Source organism: Mesoplodon bidens (genome assembly GCF_964165515.1).
Source record: "Mesoplodon bidens genome assembly, chromosome: 4".
Lineage (NCBI taxonomy): Eukaryota > Metazoa > Chordata > Mammalia > Artiodactyla > Ziphiidae > Mesoplodon > Mesoplodon bidens.
The window spans coordinates 8,163,203-8,182,825 of NC_138160.1; the positions used below are offsets into that span (position 1 = coordinate 8,163,203).

Sequence of the window (19,623 nt, forward strand, 5' to 3'; positions counted from 1 at the left end):
TCTTCTTATAATTCAGATTAACTAGGTTTCTATTACCTCATGAATTTTTCCTGCCAGAAATTATGGGTAATGTCCTAAGTATCTACATTTAAACAATTATATTTTTGAAACTAAAAGTCAAAGTAATATTGTACAAATGACGTTTTCAATGAACAACACAGTCATGAAAATAGAAGTATCATGTTATCCATCTGCTCATCCATTAATCCTATTCCAGTAATCACTGTTGGAGCATCTATACCTCGTGCAAGATGCTAAGCTACATCCTCAGGGGATCTTAGATGTTAGTGGTGAAAATGAACAGGGGAAGTTCAAGGTGGACACGTGAAAGTGCCATTAAGTCCCACACCAACTATGTGTCATGGGAATTAAGATGCAGGGGCGACTTGATCTTAAATCACATGAGGACATAGTAATTGACACTGTGGCCAATGCCATGGGCCACTCGGCCTGGGGTTCTGTGTCTGACAGACTGACCCGTTTTATACCAAGGGGTGTATTACTCCCCAGCCACAGCATCAGAGGTTGGACGCACCCAACAGCTTAGTTGCCTTGAGCAACCAATTCTGGCTAAATTATCCATGCCTTCATAGTACAATGTCACTGCTAATACAAAACAAATGAAAACCCCAGTGCAATCTTATCCACTTTAAGTTTCAAGTTTTGACTACAGAAAATAAAAAACCAACAGGTTAAAATATAAGTTGTCAAAAGAGTTGGGTATGCGTCCATATTTTTTCTTAATAAAGTTAAAATTTGTTATACCCCAAATTTATAAATGTTCAGAATGTATGCACAGGGTCCCAGCAGCAGGCCTGATGAAAAGAGGAAAGTGTGACAGTAACCTGCTCAGGACTGTGGTCACAACTGATGGCCAAGGTCATTCCAAGGCCTGGGTGGTGTCTCCAGATCATCATTACTCTACTGGCTTTCCTCTCAAAGCTGGGAGCTACACTCACAAGAGACGACCAATCTCTCAGCAAAGGAGACTCGTTTCAACCTGAGGATAAAGGCGTTGCTCTTTCTTGGTAGAGTCACAATCTCAAGGTGGTAATATAAATATACAACAACTTTCCTAATATCGTTTTCAAATAGACTATCACAAAAGTGAATGATGTTTCTCAAATGAACTATCACAAGAATGAATATTCTGTCTAAATGAAGTAACAACACCATAACACCATCATTTGTCTAAGACCGCTCTTGATGGATTTATTTCTAAGATTTATAAACTTCTCTCCCAGAACTTAACAGCTTATTGATGTCTTGGGGTTATAATTAAATTTATTTATTACTGACAATACTATTAATGCATTTGGTTTGTTGCTCTTGCTGTTTTCCAGAGTCTAAACACATTTCTCACATTTGCTTGAATTTTTTTTTTTCCATAACCTGAGTTTTCAGCCACAGCTCTGCTGTCTTATGCCCCCGCTTCTCGTGGCCCTCTTTCTCCCTCCATCTATGTGATATTCTGGACAATGGACCATTAAGCTGATTGGAGCACACAGCAAAGAGAACAGGAAGAACTTGTGAGGACTTGGAGTCTGTGCCACAAGGCTGGACAGCAAGACCTTTGTACACACCTGCTTCCTAAACCTGGCCTGACCCTGGCTGCCAGCATTGATGTGGCTGCTTTCCCGTCGATGAGGACTGCAGTAGAATTAGGATATTGAAGATGTTAAGTTCAAACTTATAAGTTAAACAATTCTGGCCTTTAATATACTTAACATGTGGCTATGATGCAAAACAGTTGACCTAGAAGTTTGCTATAAAAAATAATTGTCCAGGGCCTCCCTGGTGGCGCAGTGGTTGAGAGTCCGCCTGCCGATGCAGGGGATACGGGTTCGTGCCCCGGTCCGGGAGGATCCCATATGCCGCGGAGCGGCTGGGCCCGTGAGCCATGGCCGCTGAGCCTGCGCATCCGGAGCCTGTGCTTCGCAACGGGAGAGGCCACAACAGTGAGAGGCCCGCATACCGCAAAAAAAAATAATAATAATAATAATTATAATTGTCCAAATCAACTTTTAATGACTGATCTACATTATGGATTTTCATCTACTTAAATATAATTTGAACATCTATAAATTCCTAATATACAATATGGTGATTAAATTATTAAGTGGGTAAAATTCTATCAAATCCATATATTTGTCAAAGATATTGATTTATCCTGACGTAAGTTGTACATTCCTTAGATTTTAGCCATACAAAACTTTCCCCCAATTGTCACTATATAAACACACTTGTATGTGTGTGTGTGTGTGTGTGTGTGTGTGTGTATATATATATGAAAACAGAAAAACTTATAATGGAGGTCACTTATGTGGAAGTTCCTATATGAAGATTATCTAAACCAATAAATGTGGCTACAAGTCTCTTGTTCTAGAATGTTACTTCTTTAATAAAGCAGGGACGTTTCTTGTTTAAAGTTATCTTTCAGTACTATAGAAAATGTCCCAGTTAAAACATTTAGTATTCTGTACTGTGAATGACTTTAAAATTCACTTTTTCTCTTCTAGGAAATGTAAAATTTAAGCAAGACTACTGACTGCTTTCTGCTTCAATTTATATTCATTTAGGCAAAAAAATAAAATCATAAGGTGGCTGAATAAAAATTCCCGTCCTTCCAAAATATGACTGAAGTATCTCTAAATTGCTTGATTTTCCTACAAATATAAGTATATTGAATAAGAAAAATAACCGGTACGTTAGGGTGACTATAGACATCTAAGTTGTCTCTTATGTTGTGACAGAAAAAAGTTTTGTTTTCTTCGTTTCGATCATTCCTCAGTGTTAGAGGTTATTTGGCTTTATTATACCATGAAAGGTCCTTGCCCATATTCAGACAGAGCATTACAGTCAGGGGAGTGAGATGTGCAGTTTTTTCAAACAAGAGTTTATATGGGCAGGCAGGAATGACACCAGCAGCTAGAAGCCTAAATGTGTATTAATATATAGAATATGCAGTTATATATGAAATATATATATATATATAATTTCACAAAATTATAGTCAAGGTCGTATACAAGGAGGCTCTACTGTAAGACAGTCTGAATGGTGGAGGTGGCAGCCTCGACAAACGCTGGCTAATTAGTGTTAACTGCATTTCCGTGACTCCGTGTTACCAGCAGGATAAAGCCCAAAGTGCTCAGCTTTCCAGACTCAAAAAATTAGATCCACTGCACTGGCTCAACCCCTCCCATCCTGTGGCCTGTATCTGAGCCATGTGGCACTGTCTTAAAGACCCACAAATACACACTGTGGCTTCAGGCCTCTCTGCCTTTGCTGCTGCTGCCTTTACTGTAAAATATGATTCTCCTGTATTTACCTGAAAATACCACTCCCTCCTTCACGTCACATTGTGCCCTGGAAAGTAACAGATGAAGGATGCAGCACCACAAGGACCTGTCTGCACAGGGGTGTCTCCAGTGGTTTATGAAGACACCTGCTACCTAGTTCTCGTGTTCTGCTTCTAGCTCAGCACTGGACACTTGCTGCTTGTCACACAGCAGAAGACCTCCTGGCCCTTCCTCCATCAAATATGGCACTAATGGGGTCCATGCATCTGAAAACCAGCCTTAGCTCCTGTATTTTTGATAACTTTTCCTCAACTGTCTGCAAAATCTTAAAAACATGGAATAATCTTTTTTTTTAACTAGACAAGTTACAGTTTAATAATGGTGGTGGTGATTTTCATTTTATTATTTTTTACAATAAGGGTGTAATCTTTATACTCCACACACACAAAATAAAACAAGAAGTGCTTATGAAAGAGTCCCTGCCCCCACCCCATCGCAAAACATCCTGAACTTAGCTATTCAATAGAACAGAAAAATCAAGACATGTTTGATTTCAAAATTTCAATAAAAAAGCAAAGCATGTAATGCAACAGCTGTTCAACTTCCCACTCTAAAATAGGCACCGTTAGACAAACAAAACTCCCAGTATTTTAAATTTCTCCAGCACACATTCCAGTATAAATGTTCTGAACTGTAATCAGCTAGTAATTAATAATGGGAATAGAACCTTAGAACAGAAGTTATATTGCTTCCCTGCACCCCTTTCTCTTACAGTTAGAGGGTAGAGGTATCAGGGGATACAGAGTCAAAGGAAGAAGGATTAAAAAGAAATTCCCAAAGTTGCTGTTTTTTGGACGAGAAAGGAAGACAGCATTTTACAAATGTTCAAAAAATCCCAAGGCAAGTAACACAATTCATTCACTATCACTCCTACTAGAAAGAATAAAGACATCAGCATCTTATTGTATAAAACTGTACTTTCAGAAGTGTATTACAAGGTCACCAGAAACTATGGATGTAGTTTTAGGCTTCATCAAAGAAAACAAGTTCAGATCAAGTTAGATGCTATACACCTAGACTAGCTGGGTCAGTGTCTGGAACTGCTCACTGTGTCACCCTGAACAGCTGTAAACTAAACAATAGTATGTAACTCCAGAGGAAGCTTAAGGATTGAGGATATGTACACAGCTAATTATATCTCCCCTGCTTCACGCTCTTCAGAGCTCCCCCTGTCTTCTGATCTGCCATTAGCGCTCTCATAGGACAGCTTCTTATGTTTTCGATCTCTGTCACGAGGTGATCTGTCTCTTGAATTCCTGTCTCTGTCACGTGATGCTAAGTCTTGTTCTCTGAATCTCTCTTTTGAGGATCTCCTCCTGGATCGCTCTCTGCTCCTGTCTCTAGAACTGTGCCCACTTCTCTGGTGGCTGTGGCTGCGACCACGGCTGCTGGAGCAGGACCTGTGGCGATGGCGTTTCTCCCGGGATTTGGATAGAGTTCTCCTTTTCCGTTCCCGTGACATGGAGCGAGAGCTATGTCTGCGATGCTCTCTGGACCTGGATCTTTTAGGATTCTTGCTATGTGATCGAGACCTCCTCAGCTTCTCCCTTTCTTCTCTCTCCCTTTCTTCTCTTTTCAGGCATTCCTGGTTTCTTTTCTCCTGCTTCTCAGCTACAACTCTCTTTAATTCTTCAAGCTTCTCTCTTATTTCAATAAATCTCATGTGCAGTTTACCCCCAAAATGATCAGCCAGTCGTCTGTCATTATCATCAAGACCTAAGTAGGCAGAGCAAACTTCACAGACTCGAAGTTTCTGCTGCTGGAAACTGGAAGCTGGCATAGATTCCCAATAAACTGCCTCTGCTTCTCTTTTCTTTGCCCGTGCTTTCTCTACTTCATCCATTACTTTCTGGGATTCCTCCACATTCCCTTCAGCTCCTAGCTGTTCCACTTTAGCCAACAATTTACCGATTTCTTCATTTAACTCATGAACATGTTCTACCTTTGCTGCAACTTCAGCACTGATCTCTTCCTGAGTTTCTGCTAATCTTTTCTTAGCCACTTCTGTTCTTCGATCACAATCTGCAATGAATGACTGCAGATGATCCATAGCATCGAGTTCAAAGAAAAAATCTTGTTCTTTGGATGCAATTTCATAATCTGCTCTTAAAGCCAGGTCATGGACTTTCAGACATTTTCCAAGATCCCTTCTAGTTCTAGACAGGACATCATGGGGGCAACAATTCAGAAGGTGACTTTTGCATACTCTGTCATCACTGAATTTGATTCGTTGACGAGTAGTATCTCCGTCCCGGAAGGTGCCCATCAACTGGTCCAGCATCGTGCGCGTGTGGGCCTGCGCCGACATGGCGGCGGAGTAGTGGGCGGACGGATGGGGGTGGGGCGCAGAGTGGGCCCTCTCTGGCCAGGGGACAAGGGGAAGGGGTGGGGAAAGGTGAGACGCTGTGTCGGTTGCCACCGCTGCCTCGAGGCGTGCGGAAAAGGGAGCGGGAGGGGTTGCAGGAGAGTCCGGGCTGCTCACGACGAGGCGTACGTGGAAGGCAGCAGCCCCCGAAAGCGACCCTCGCTCCCTCAGTCTCCGTCAGGTTCCTGGGACAGAAGCAATACCGGCTAACTACGCTCTCGTCTCCAACACTGCCGCCCGCCAGAAGACATTGGCCCCCGCTTCAAGCTCTGACGCCGCTCGCCGCCGCCGTCGCCGCCGCAACGTGAGCGCGCACGCTCCTCGCGCTTAGTCGTTTCCCACGGGGGCTCCACCAACTAGCGTCCAACTGTATTTGCTCCGCCCGCCTCGTGAGGGGGGGTTTCCACCCTAACAGCTCTCGGGCGCGTGCACGCGGGCCTCTCCTGCCCCAGCCCTCCAGGGAATAATCTTTCAATCAATAAACAGTACACGAACAGACAAAGATCAAGCGGCCATGGTTCAAGTGGGGTGGGGGGCCAGGAGATCGTCCAAGCTGAGCACCAGCCCTGCCCCCAATGCCACCTACAGGGGCTCAACATGGTGCCTTTTGCCAAATACACAATAACGTCTGGCCTACAGCTAACGACTGGCCATTAACCAGTAGCCCCTGATCTTTGAGACACAGGTAAGTGAGCTGGCAGGAATCCTTGGGATAAATCATTCCCATCCTTGACCTGACAACGCTTATTTCTTTGCCTTGTTGTATTGAATTGGCCATGATCTCCAGAATAATATTAACATTAGCAGTGCTGGCAGGAATCCATGGCCTTTCTTTGACTTTAATTGAAAAGCTTCTAACCTTTCACCATTATGTGTGATGGTGTTTGATGTATCATTTTAATAGGTATCCTTTGTAAGGTTAAAGAAGCTCCCATCTGGGCTTCCCTGGTGGCGCAGTGGTTGAGAGTCCGCCTGCCGATGCAGGGGACACGGGTTCGTGCCCCGGTCCGGGAAGATCCCACATGCCGCGGAGCGGCTGGGCCCGTGAGCCATGGCTGCTGAGACTGCACGTCCGGAGCCTATGCTCCGCAACAGGAGAGGCCACAACAGTGAGAGGCCCGCGTACCGCAAAAAAAAAAAAAAGCTCCCATCTATGCTTTGTTTGTTGACTTTTAAAAAAACTGTTATGAATGAGTGTTGAATTTTATCAAACATTTGTTCTGCATCTATTGGAATGACTCTGACATTCTTTCTTCTTAATCTTATTAATATAAAATATATTATTTATAAATTCTCCATTTGATCATTATAAATGTCATACTATGAATATGAACTTACAAGTGCAATGTAAATATTTATATATGTAAAATTTATATTTATACATAAAGTCTGATGAATTAAGGTTGTACAAGGTTGAACAATATGTACACTGCACAAAAGAAGATCCTGGCAAAGGGGCATATGAGGGCTAAAATTCAGCCTGCATCTTTTCCTAAGCCATGAGTTTTGGCAGAGGGCTGTCTGTCCTCAAAGGAAGGAGCATAAGAACATGCTGGCTGCCTGCCAAGACCTGAGCCTATGCCACTGTGACCCTCAGAAGGGGAAATATGTACTACTTCACACAAAGGCACCTTACTTAGCAGTGCTTCTGGGTCTCATCCATTTCTAGCCCTCGAGGTCAACGTCATTTACCAAGCAACTCAACCACTGGATATCTTATCTTGGGAGAACTTGCTACAGGATTCTCTCACTTTTAAACAAATTGTCCCTTTCTGTCTACTGCTCAGAATCCTTGCCACCTGTCGAGAAGGTGCTGAGGATGCAGGGCTGAGCCACAGAGACAGAGCATCTGCAGCTCCCATTCCCATCTCAACTTGGCCAAATCCTAGTCACACCTTTGGGACCCTTGACCCAGCCAGCCAGAGGTAACCTCTCCCTCCTCTGGACTCATTGTTTTCTCTTAATGGTTCCATTGGCATTCCTGACTTCTTCCTTATATTCTGGCCGTTAGATTTATATTTTTCTCCCTTGGCTTGGAGTTTTCTTGTATGCATCTGCATACCTTCGTCTTCCATAGGACCTCGTACAGTTCTTTACACACAGTAAATAGTCAACATTTTTGGTTGACTACTTATATAGATGAAAAGATCTGAAAATTCTACAGAGGGTAGAATGGAAGACATGAATCAGTAACTGAAGTCACTGAGAATGTTCTTTTCTTCCATATGTAAAACTGTCTAGAAATTAACAATTACATATGAGATCACACCAAGCTTTAGGGAAATCAATTATCAAACACGACTCATGTAACAGGCAGAGTTCCTTTCCACCCTTCACTTTCAGATGTCAAGGCTTATCCCTAAAAGCTATTAGCAGTGGCAAGAAGATAAGAGAAGGAAATCAATTACATAAGCTTCCTAAGGAAAACTGCTTGGTGAACATCAGAGACCTCCTCCTGACGTCTGGATTCCATCTGTTTGCCCCTGCTATTTTGGTCTCTCTCTCTTTTGAGAGGCGATGGCTCATGTGCTTCTGCAGAGTCTGAATAATTTTATAAGGTAGATTCCACAGCTTATTTCTTACAGCCACTGACATTTCTTTTTCCCACATGATGACACTCGAGTTCTTTGAAAGACTGCTTTTCAAAAGTTGTAAACTGGGAAATTTCATGGGACTAGGATAGACGGGAACAGATGTGGAAAACCTTTCACATCATGATAGAAGCAAGATCCCAAATAGTGGTGTGTAGGATGTTACTTTCTCACGCAGTTTGGCTTATATAATAATGCAAGAATGTGACATGGGACGAGCCAACTCCATCTTCAAGAGCCTTTATTGCAACTATTTCTTTCAAACCAGAACCTCGTGAGATTCTGCATGTCAAACAGATCTTGAAAAAAAACACGCCGTGGAGTGAAATGAACAGACAACTGTTCTAAGAATGTCTGTTATTATAGCACATCCTTAGTTCACAGAGCAAAATAATTCAGCTTTTTAATTATTCTGACAAATGTTGAAGGCTTCTAAACGGAACCTTGTATTTCTACTTAGAAATATTAACAAAAAAATCTAAATGGAGCAGTAGCTTCTTTATTCTTTCTTGTATTCACATAGGAGAGTTCTGAGCTAGGCTCTTATTCTTAGAAAATTTGAGGATTAATAAAGGGATAACACTTGGGAAGAAAGAAACCATGGCATCTGTGAAAAATACTCAGTGCTTTAAACCATATTTTTTTCATGTTCCAACATCTGTTACTTCCTTCCTTACTTAATTACAAGTTGCTTTGAAAATTATTATATATGTGCGTTGTTTTAACAACTGAAATTATACATGTTCAATAATTGCATTGCAGGCACTCAGATGAAATAATAAAAAATAGGAAATGCAAATCTTAAGCAAAACACCAATTAAAACATATTGTTGATATAATTAAACACTTACGCTACTTCCTCCAGAAGGAATAACTGTAGGCCATGAATAAAACCAAGTGACAAGTATAACAAGTATAATGATCAAAACTTATTTTAAAACTCTCTGGCTGCAATAGCATACATGTGAACTCTTTCTACAACACACCTCACTCTTGCTAAATCAAAATTGGCACTAAAGTATATTTTGAACGACAGCACCCACGAACCAAAACAAACTAATGAACAGACTTGTGCATGGACCAGTTCAGGTTAAGCTTCACAAATGAAGAATCCTTCCCAAGTTTTAAGCAGGAACCATGAGTGCCTTACTCACTGTGGTATCCCCAGAGCCCGTCATGGGGCAGAAGCTTAATAGTTATTCAATAATAAGGGCATGAAAATGAGTAAAAAAACGAAGATGCTCAGATTCTAGCACATTAGTATGAGTGCATGCAAACGTCTATTAAGACTGTGATGTATGCAGGTCTTGCAAACCTGAGTCAGCACCACAAGAGGCACAATCAATTAAGTAAATGACAAAAGGCTTTGCCGATCAGAGGGATGTCTCCCCAGGCTTTTGTTTGCTTATTTCCTTGCTTTTAGAGGGGATTTTAGAAATGAGTCAGCTGAGGCAGTATGTTGGCTTCTATAACATAGAACCTACAGTAGATCAGACCCCGGCTTCCCTCCATCTTTCCCATCAGTTGGTTGAGCAGAGTTAGTCTCAAATAGAATCACGGGTCTCAGATTGGGATGGCTGGATGGACAGAAAGTTCTCATGCAGCCATGGCTCAAGATACTGTAAGATATGAAAATATCTCTTGGAAACATGGCCCCAGCCTGTGCAGTGAGGTGCTGGACTGAAATATGATTTTTTAAAATTGGGGGGGAGGGAAATACCTAAATGCAATAGTGCATCCTTGATGCTACAAACTGCACATGGAGGACAGGAAGTCCTCAACTCCAAATGAGAAGGACGGCAACACAGCACATCATATAAAGGCCAATTTGACAGGATAACTAAATTGCTTTTTAAAACTATGAACAAGCAAAGCCTTTTCAGACTCCAAGAGAGCGTTCTCTTTAATTGCAGTGGCAAGTGCCCGTCGCAACTAGAAGGAGACAAGGTGAGCTACAGAAATTGACCAAAAATAAGTGTCCAAATTGACAGACATCAAATCGACTAAAGTACCCCAGGAATGTTCTCTGTGGATAATCCACAATTAGCCCAGAGTGTCAACAGGCCTACAAAGACTGAAGATGCATTTGGAAAAGACTATTCCCTGATTGTTTTTATAGGAACTTCTACTAAGGCCTTAAATTTAGAAAGCCACATTTAATTACTCATTTTGTAGCAGGTAAAAATCTGGCATCATTTAAAAGAGGCCTGGGTTTCCTATAGCTGAGTATTTATTTATGCCATTAGAAAATCAGTTTCTTCTGTGTGTACTGTGTATTTGAGTAGGCCTACAAAATATTTTTAAGCTTATGGCCATTTAGTGGAAATTGTTATTGCTGAGAATACTGTTACTGTGTTTCCATAAGTAAATTTTAGGTATTTTAATATCAGGTATTGGAAAACCTTTATCATGGAATTTATTAGTAAACTGTAAAGGAAGAATTTGTGTGTGTGTTTGTGTGTGTGTCTGTCTGTCTCACTTAAGTCACTCTTACAACAGAAAACCTCTATTCGTGAAAACTTCTCTTTTCAACTAACTTTGCAATCACTGTATTTGAATTGTTATAGGCAGAAACAAACCTGATTCTTTGCAAAGAAATCTGGGCAATAGACACTTCCAACACTATAAATAAAACATTTTTGTGAAATGCTCCAGATCTCCACACCAATTATAATTACCAGAAATTGTAGAATAATTTTTATGTTCTAGAGGCAGACTCTTGCGGGATTAACTCCTACAATCCATCATTTTCTCTTCTCTCCATTTGCATCATACATCATTCTTAAACTTGACCAAACTTCCAGTTCTAAATTTCAGAATGCTTACACTTCTTCAGCTCTCCACTTGAGCTCTACTACTTGATTTTGTGTACTGATATTAACTTTTTTAAAATACTCAAGCCTCTTTTAACAAAATGTGACATTTTTACACTGAGAATCTTTCATCTTTGCAAGCTCTTCACTGAGATCTCACATAACAAAGGAAAGCCAATTTTGCATTCCCATGCTTCGGAAGGTGTAATATCCAGCCAGTTTTAGCTAGGGAGAGCGATCATTCCCCTTGCCGAAGAATATGTAGAAATACACGTGAATGCATTTTATAAGCACAGTGCAGTGGAAGAGTGATAGTGATGAAAAATATTATGTTTATCTATAAAAACTTTTCATTGTTTCCACTGATTTAGAATCAACTATTTGATTTTTACTTAATTTTATTTATTAAATTGTACTTCAGAAAATAGCCTTTTTAGAATTATGAAATGGTATTTTCATAAACAATGGATAAAGCTAGCTGTATCTAACCCAGAAAGGCCACTGGCTCATTAAAGTAACTAGAGCTTCCAGACAGCTCAATGAGAAGCCCATGCAAGAAGCCCAGGCGAGAGGTCAGTGTCTGTGACTAAGCTTTCAAGGTATTGCTGGGGCAGCAAATAAACATGCAGAAATGGATCTTGGTCCAAAGTGAAATAATAACCCTTTAACTAACACATACAGCTTAATGTCAACTGGCAATGCCCAAGTACCTCAATCTAGCATAAACTGGGCTTACCTTGTACAAACTTAACGAAGCAAACAAACATAATCGGACAAAGAGAAAATGTGCTACGTACCTCCTCAAAATATGTTCCTGTCCTCCACAGCAGGGCTGTGGATCTCTAGAAAACCACCTTCAAAAGTGAGGAAACACTAAGCCAGAGTGCAAAGGAAACCAACCACCCATACCATCAAGCAGCCAACTCAAAAACTACTTGTTCAGGTTTAAAAACGTCAGTCTCTCCCAGCTAAGGTTTCCTCTATATTTTATGCAGAAAGGAGGTGCCAGCTATCCCATCTGAAGAGAAGCAGGTGCCATTGCAAGGAGGTTATTATTCTCTTGAAGGTAATTTAGTACTAAAAAAGGAAAGAAAAATGGGACAGTAAAGATAACTATCATTTAGGAGAAAAGGAAATGAGTCTTGTAATAACTCCTTTTTTAACTGATCCAGCTTTGTGGGCGGGGACATTACCTCCTGTCAGTTAATCAGCTCTTGTTCTAGCATCTTCTGAGGAGGCCACAGCATCCTGGACCTTTCAGCTCCTTAGGGGCAGAAGACCTGGACCCAGGGTCTTGCTCTGACAACCGCAGGGTTTCGTGTCCATAAACTATTTTCTCTGGGCCCAGATTTTCTTATTTGGAAAACCAGGAACACACGAGATGACATTTCTCAAAATATTTTGCGAACTCCACTGTGCTACACAAAAACAAGTTATCTTTGTAATGCTGTCATTATTTTCATACATTACCACCTATTTAAACTTCCAACTGCCAGGTTTTACTTGCTTCTAAATGTGTCCATGGTGCCATTACTTGACCCAAACAAGTGTTAGTGTGTCATATCAACTCTGATTAACTTTCACGGAATCCCTTTGACAGCATGTATTGATTTTAATGTCTTTATTCTCGACCTTTCAGGGGCTTCTGTGGTCCAGTTCTTTTGTATCTAGGATATTGATATCTCTCCTATATGCTTCCTGCTGATATGTGAAATCACAGCTTTTGTCAACTGTTTTACACCGTGTGTGATATTTCAGTAATAAATATAGTGCTGGCAGGACTAAGTCTGTTTCTGCTTTTGAATGATCTTTGCTGTATGTGACACAGTCTTTAGCTTTATTCTTTCACACATCTGCTAAACCTTTGAGGGAACTCTGAGTTACATTAATTTGAGAAACAATTCTATTTATGTACTATAACATTTTGTCTTTCTTCCTTTCTTTTGTTGTAATTTTCAAACAAAACATATAATTAAGATTTGGGTTGTGAGTTCAACTTCAGTGAATTTCCATGCTTATGAGAATCTATTAATGGAATTTTCATGGTTGGCAGAAGGGATATTATTGCAATACTATGGACATCAAGGGTGCTAATGAAGAAGAGAAGCGATATGGAAAAAAAAGAGAAACCCTCCTCTTTCTTTTAAGATACATTTTGTACTTAATAAGAGTAAAGAAAAATAAAATCTTATCATTTATTACTTAACATTAATCAAAAAAATATTATGCAAATGTAGTTGTGTCATTAAATTCTATTTGTGCCCAAAGAACCAGTTCTCAAATGCTGGCCTAGTCACCCACTAGCAACTGGGTACTGGCTAAGTTCATTAATCTTTCTCAAGTTGAGTTTTCCCATCTCCAAGTGGAGAAAATAATGAAAACTGCCTAGCAGGGACACAGGGAAAATAAACACAATCCATTTTGATCATTCTTAGTACAGTGCACGGCAGCAGGTGCTCAATAAAAGTTAATTATTTGATTATGTAACAGAATTTCTGTCTACCATAACACACCTAAATAGTAGCTCCAGTGTGCTTGGTTATAGTTTCCTTTCAATATTTCATTTGATATCACGCAGTAAGTTAGGATTTGTAAGACTTGATATAACAATTATCATCATGGCTATCATATATGACTGAAAAAGGTTAAAAATGAAACAAAAATATGCCAAAGATAATTAAGCCCCAAGTGGCTATTCTAAAATGTTCTAATAATTTTACGTAAAATAATTATAACCTCAAACTTCTAAGTCACTGCTGTGGTCTAGGCTTGAATCCCAGCAGTGGGACCTGGAACAGACCCTGACCCTCTCTCTCAGCCCATCTTCTCGCAGGTAGTAGGGAAAGAGTGAGCAGAATGGTGCCACTTCTCCCTGAGGCCCACCCCCTAGGGGCAGGCTCAGTACCCTCGGGCACTTTACCCTGGGCTGTCTCACTTTCCTTCATCCATAATCACTGGTGTAGTAGAGTCCCACTTACAGAGTTGTAGCAGAATGAGAGCAGATAGATTGCACCCAGCTCTCAGCAAGTGCTCAGTAAAGAACGTCATTTCTCCTTATTTCTATTTCCATCCAGGGTTACGGTGAGACTTTGTTATATGACACAGGAGTCTAGCCCATCATAACATGCCTGGATAACAACTCAAGTTTGTCTAGTGATAACCTCATTTCAGTAATTCATGTGACACTATGCAGTAAGTTAGGATTTATAAGACTTGATCTGACAATCATCATTATGGTTACCAGATATTATCAAAAGAGGTTAAAAGTGAAATGCATATGCCAAATATAGGTAACATAAAATAATTTATATTTAATATAGATTTATATATCTATATAAATACAAATTATAAATCTTATAAATATTAATATAAAAGTAATTTTAAATAGAAAAACATAAAATGTGACTTGTTAATGGTATATTATTCAAGAATAGAAAAAATTTTCCTGGAGACTGTGACCTGGTGCCAATAATGATGGTGACAATTTCTATTTCTGTTTGCCTATGTTGCTTTGTCACTGAGCTAGGATATATAGACATGTACCTCATACATTCTGTGTATCCTCTGAGACAGCCAGGTGTTTGCATTCGAGGATGCAGCCTGGAGATGCGAAACAGGGCCCCAAGTGTCCTGCCGACTCAGAGGCAGAGCTGGGGGGTGGCTCTTCTTCTGTCACCTGCCTACTCGCTCTGGGAGGCCACAGGCGTGAAGGGATGCTGTGGAGAGCTGGGGAGGAGCAGCGGGGCTGGAGGAACCCAGCACTCCTGTGGGTTCCAAGCTTACTTGGAAGTGGGAGAAAATGTCTGTCCATTAAGGGTCCTGATGTATCTCATTCCAAACTCATCAGAGGCCTCCGCCACCAGGGAAGGACACATGTGCCACCAGGGTCCAGAGAAGGGGTACCAGGATCACAGAATCAGGCATTTCAGGACCAGGGAACTTGGACTCTAGCTGGCTTTGCCCTGCACTTCGTGGAGGAAGACAGGGGCCCCGAGGACAGTGGGTGGGCCTTGGAGTCACATAATTAATTGACTGCAAAAGATCCAGGCCCTCCCTCTGTGTGCGTCAGTCAGCTCCCCAAACAACCCAAGGCTCCATGGGCCCCCAAGCCTCCAACGCCTGGAACTTACTTTTCTTTAACTTTACTTTTTATTATTTTATTTTGTCATGGTAAACATGACAAACCTTTAACATGAGATCCACCTTCTGAAACTTTTCAGGGTTCAGTACTGTATTGTTGACAGAAGGCACAGTGTTGTAGAGGAGGCCTCTAGAACGTGTTCATCTTGCTTAGATAAAACTTGATTTCCCCATTTCCCTCTCCATGCAGTCTCTGGCAACCACACTTGCACTCTTTGATCCTATGTATCTGACTATTTCAGATACCTCCTGTAAGTGGACTCACACGGTATTTGTCTTTCTGTGACCGGCTAATTTCACTTCTAGCACCATTTCACTTAATGTACTCGTGGTTCGTTGATGTTGCCACAGAGGCAGAATTTCCTTCTTTTTTAAAGGCTGAGTGGTATTCCATTGTACATCTACACTGCATTTTCTTTATCCATTCACCTGTAGAGAGACATTTAGGTTGTTTCCACATCCTGGCTATTGTGAATAGTGTTGCAATGAACATGGGAGTGCAGAGTGCTTTTCAAGATCCTGATTTCAATTCTTTTGGATGTGGAGAAATTGGAACCCTTGCATGCTTTGGATGGGAATGCAAAATGATGCAGCCACTATTGGAAACATCATGGAGGTTCCTCAAACAATTAAAAATAAAACTACCATACAACCCAGCAAGCCCACTTCTACATATTTAACCAAAAGAACTGAAATCAGAATTGTGAAGACATATCAACATTTGGAAAGTTAAGAACAGAGTTTCACAGAAAAAACAAATGGCTCTCAATGAGGGTCTTTAACTGTCCGAACTGACCATCTCTTACTGAGATTTAAATAAAGGCATGGAAGTTTAATCAAAGACAAGGACGTATGAATTTCATGGGTGAAATATGGGAAATCTTTTCATGAAACTTCAGTTTAAAAATGGTGGAGCAAGAAAAGTTTCTCAAGTCTTTTTATCCCGTTCATACCTGAACTTGAAACCAACTCTTTTTATTGGCTGCTGTAGTGCTCAGGAAATTCAAGTTGTTATACTTTCCACAAAGCTGTCCTTTACTGTGTAAATAACATCCCATTAGTATACAGTCATTTGTAATAAGCTTGGGCTCAGAGAAGCAGTGGAAGCCCAGGAATGACAATTAAAGAAATGAGAGTAAGAAAGAGAACTCACAGGGAAGGTGAGACCTTGTGGCTGAACATCAGGGGCATCACCGCACTTGATACAGCAGCTCTAGGAGGGATGAATGATCACCCTCTTCTTAGTGGGGGAGACAGAGACTCAGAAATATCACCTGACTTGTCATCCAGTCAGATATCGGCAAGGAGATAATCAATTTCATGAATCCAAAATCCATAAATTACTTATACTTACAGCCACTACCATTTTTTTCCAATTTAAAATGTCCTTACATTTGTTTCTTAATTCTATTTTTTAATGTTTAATTTAATTTTTATTTTATATTAGAGTACAGTTGATTTACACTGTTGTGTGCCACTATCTTGGTAGAAGACAAAACATCAAAAACAAACATACTTCATGGCCAAAGGTTTCTAAACTGCAACTAGAATATGATCAACATATTACTTTACCTAAATAGCTATTATTATTATATTTTTAATCTTACGAATTGAATTGATAGGATACATTTTCTAAGCAATCCAGAGAAACCAAGCCCCGCCTTCATGCTTATGCTCCTCATTTGGCATTCCTGCCTTAGAAGAGACAGAAACTGGAATAAATAGAAAAAAAAAACATGCAGGAAAAAAATCAATGCTGTGCTTCTATCGTAAAAGAATAGATTGCTCCAGTGTACCATAATAACACCTTCCTGGAATTACATGGCCAGTAGATTAACTACAGTGGGGAAGAAAAAGAAAACTAAACTAAAATACCTAAAAACTTATATTAGCCTTCTTAGAAACACTTGTGATATTCCTCTGGATGTGAAAACTGATGTTATATTTTTTCCTAAACCATAATTCTGTAAATTTAGACACAAATAAAGCCAAAATACATGAACATTTTGGAAAGACATTCCGTTTTTACATTTATAATCATATGTGTCACACACACACACTCCAGTGACTACATAGGAGATAGGCTACTCTTTCCTTAATATAATTTTTCTTTCATTAAACTGTTTTTAAATGTAATAATTGAAGTCAGTTTGCAATAAGAAAATGAATGACTTGAAATGTTTTCTGAGTTCTTCGTATTGCAAAGTTTTAGAGACTAAAGTGCAAGATCAACTCAGGTCATCCATCCCTGTGGTCTTCCAGCAGAGGAGACAAACCTTGATATGGGAGTGGAGATCCCAGTGTTAAATGTCGAGCCACCGGGAACAGGACTGATATATTTCAGCAAAGAATAAAACTACCACATTTGAACTGTTTTCCCAGAACATGTGAATATTCACAGATTTACCTGTCACATTTTCATAAATAATTTAAAATCTTAGCATCTGAAATATCAATACATACATCATCCTAAACTGGATACTAAGATTTTCCTTGGTTGAAAGTTAGTTCATGATGACCTGCAAAGAAGTGCCTCTATAATCAGTGATAGATTCCATTAAAGTTACTGCAAACTTTGCCAGTGGAAAGGGGAAGAAATCTAATTGCAAATCCCAATGACAGAAATCTCCTTGGGTTGGGCATAATACCTGGCAAAGCATCTAATAATCCTCTTCTTCTCTCCAAATTCCCCAAGGCTATCTGGAGTGTGTGGTCTTTGCATCTCACAAAAACAAACTTTACAGCAACACAGAAACATCCTAAGCCTCATGAGCCAAGGTTACAAAATTGCTGCAAAGACCAACTGGAAGACCAGTGAGGAAAGGCGCCAAGCCAGACCTTCTCAGGCTGAACCTCTCCACCAAAACACCTGCACTGTCTTTGCAGCCACTCTGCAGTGCCAGCACCAGGGGCAGGCAAATAAAGTGAAAGCCCAGCAGCCTTTGATGCTCAATCATTCTGACAGATGACACAGGATGAGCAACAACAGGCCTTTGCACAAGTGGAATTTTATTTGAGAGTCTAAAGTGTTAAGGGAAATAGGACCCGTTAAGGCAGAAGAAAAACAAAACCATCATTTGTCTTTTATTCCCTCAGAATTGGCAGCAAATGTGCTCTGACAATGGCCCCATAAAGTTTCTCAATCCTCAGTGTCTCAGGTTTGTCCGCATTTTATAACTTAGCGTGGGCCCAGTATGATGACCTTATTCCATTTCCCAAACCAAATATAGTGCCCAGAGTTAAGCAGACTGAAGTTTCTGTACTAGCTCAGAAATGAGAACTGGAAAACCCCTGGGGCAGTGTATCCCATAAGAGAATATTTATTCCAATCAGCCTTCAGGATACTCTGAATTTCCAGTATCTCCTCTAGACATTCTCATTAACCAGAAAGACTTACGTGATTCACAGCATCTAGTGCCTGGATGTGTCATGTCTATGGAGCATTTAATGTTTGCAGTATATCTAGTGTCTGCTGAGGATCTTGTGTTTGCAGAATATCTAGTGTGTGAGAGCACCTAGTCCCTGCAGAGTATCTAGTGTTTGCAGAACATCTTGTGTTTGCAGAGCATTCAGAGTTTCTAGGACACCTTGTGTTTGCAGAGCATCTAGTGTGTGCTGACTCTGGACTCCCAGCTCTAGACTGTGGGCTGGGGATGAGGAGGACTACTCACCACACTACAGCCCGCACAGTCAGGACCATTCTCGCAGGTTCTGCGGCGAGCTTGAATGCCGCCTCCACACTGTGCTGTGCACCGTTCCCAGGGACCCCAGCCTGTCCAAAACATGTGTGGGGGGCACAGCAGATGCTCATTGCAGTATCTGTAATGAGGAAACCAAGAGGAAAAAGCAAGGGTTTAGTGGAACGTGAGGCCACAGGCTTTCCACTCTCTGGCCCTGCACGGGATGTTGAACCCATGGGCATGCTCCGCGTGAGGGGCGTTTCGTGTTCCGGGTGGTCACCCAGGGAAGGAGGCGGATGTGGTGCTGGCCATGCTGTGTGTGCACAGACAATGGGATGCGTGGGAGACAATGAAAAAACATTAGACTCACAATGCAGGATGGATCTTCCTGTGCAGCCAATTAGAGGAGAAACAAACAAAAAACCCTTCAAACAGACACTCAAAAAATGAGAACACATAGAAAATACCTAAGTAGGGCGTTTAACTTCTAAACATAAACACTGAAAGATAAAGTAGGTTATGAATATAAAGGCAGCAAATTGTATTTGGAATTCATTTCTCATCCTCGAATCAAATAAGGCCCGTAATCCTACTAATATAAGTCAAAGAAAAGTTAGTCTAATTTTAGCATGAAGCTTCAAGTCACATACTGCCAAGTTATTGTATTTTTAAATT

The 19,623-nt window shown here is 40.6% G+C and overlaps 2 protein-coding genes across 4 annotated transcripts in view; both read right to left on the reverse strand.

The window, feature by feature from the left end:
• The window catches only part of SEMA5A (semaphorin 5A), a 493,904-nt gene that overhangs the window by 38,111 nt on the left and 436,170 nt on the right, over positions 1 to 19,623 (reverse strand). For all 3 annotated transcript variants that reach the window (XM_081231009.1, XM_081231008.1, XM_081231010.1), the window contains one exon: positions 18,940 to 19,087. In XM_081231009.1, coding sequence (XP_081087135.1) covers positions 18,940 to 19,087 — 148 coding nt within the window. The remainder of the gene's footprint in view (positions 1 to 18,939; positions 19,088 to 19,623) is intronic.
• Positions 4,314 to 5,673, reverse strand: LOC308615528 (putative RNA-binding protein Luc7-like 2). Its single transcript, XM_081231016.1, has one exon. It carries the CDS (start codon positions 5,665 to 5,667, stop codon positions 4,492 to 4,494), a length of 1,176 nt encoding a protein of 391 aa, XP_081087142.1. The 5' UTR covers positions 5,668 to 5,673; the 3' UTR covers positions 4,314 to 4,491.

What these genes read in the sequence shown, in the direction of transcription:
- LOC308615528 (XM_081231016.1), bottom strand. Translation starts at nt 5,667, where the DNA reads ATGTCGGCGCAGGCCCACACGCGCACGATGCTGGACCAGTTGATGGGC.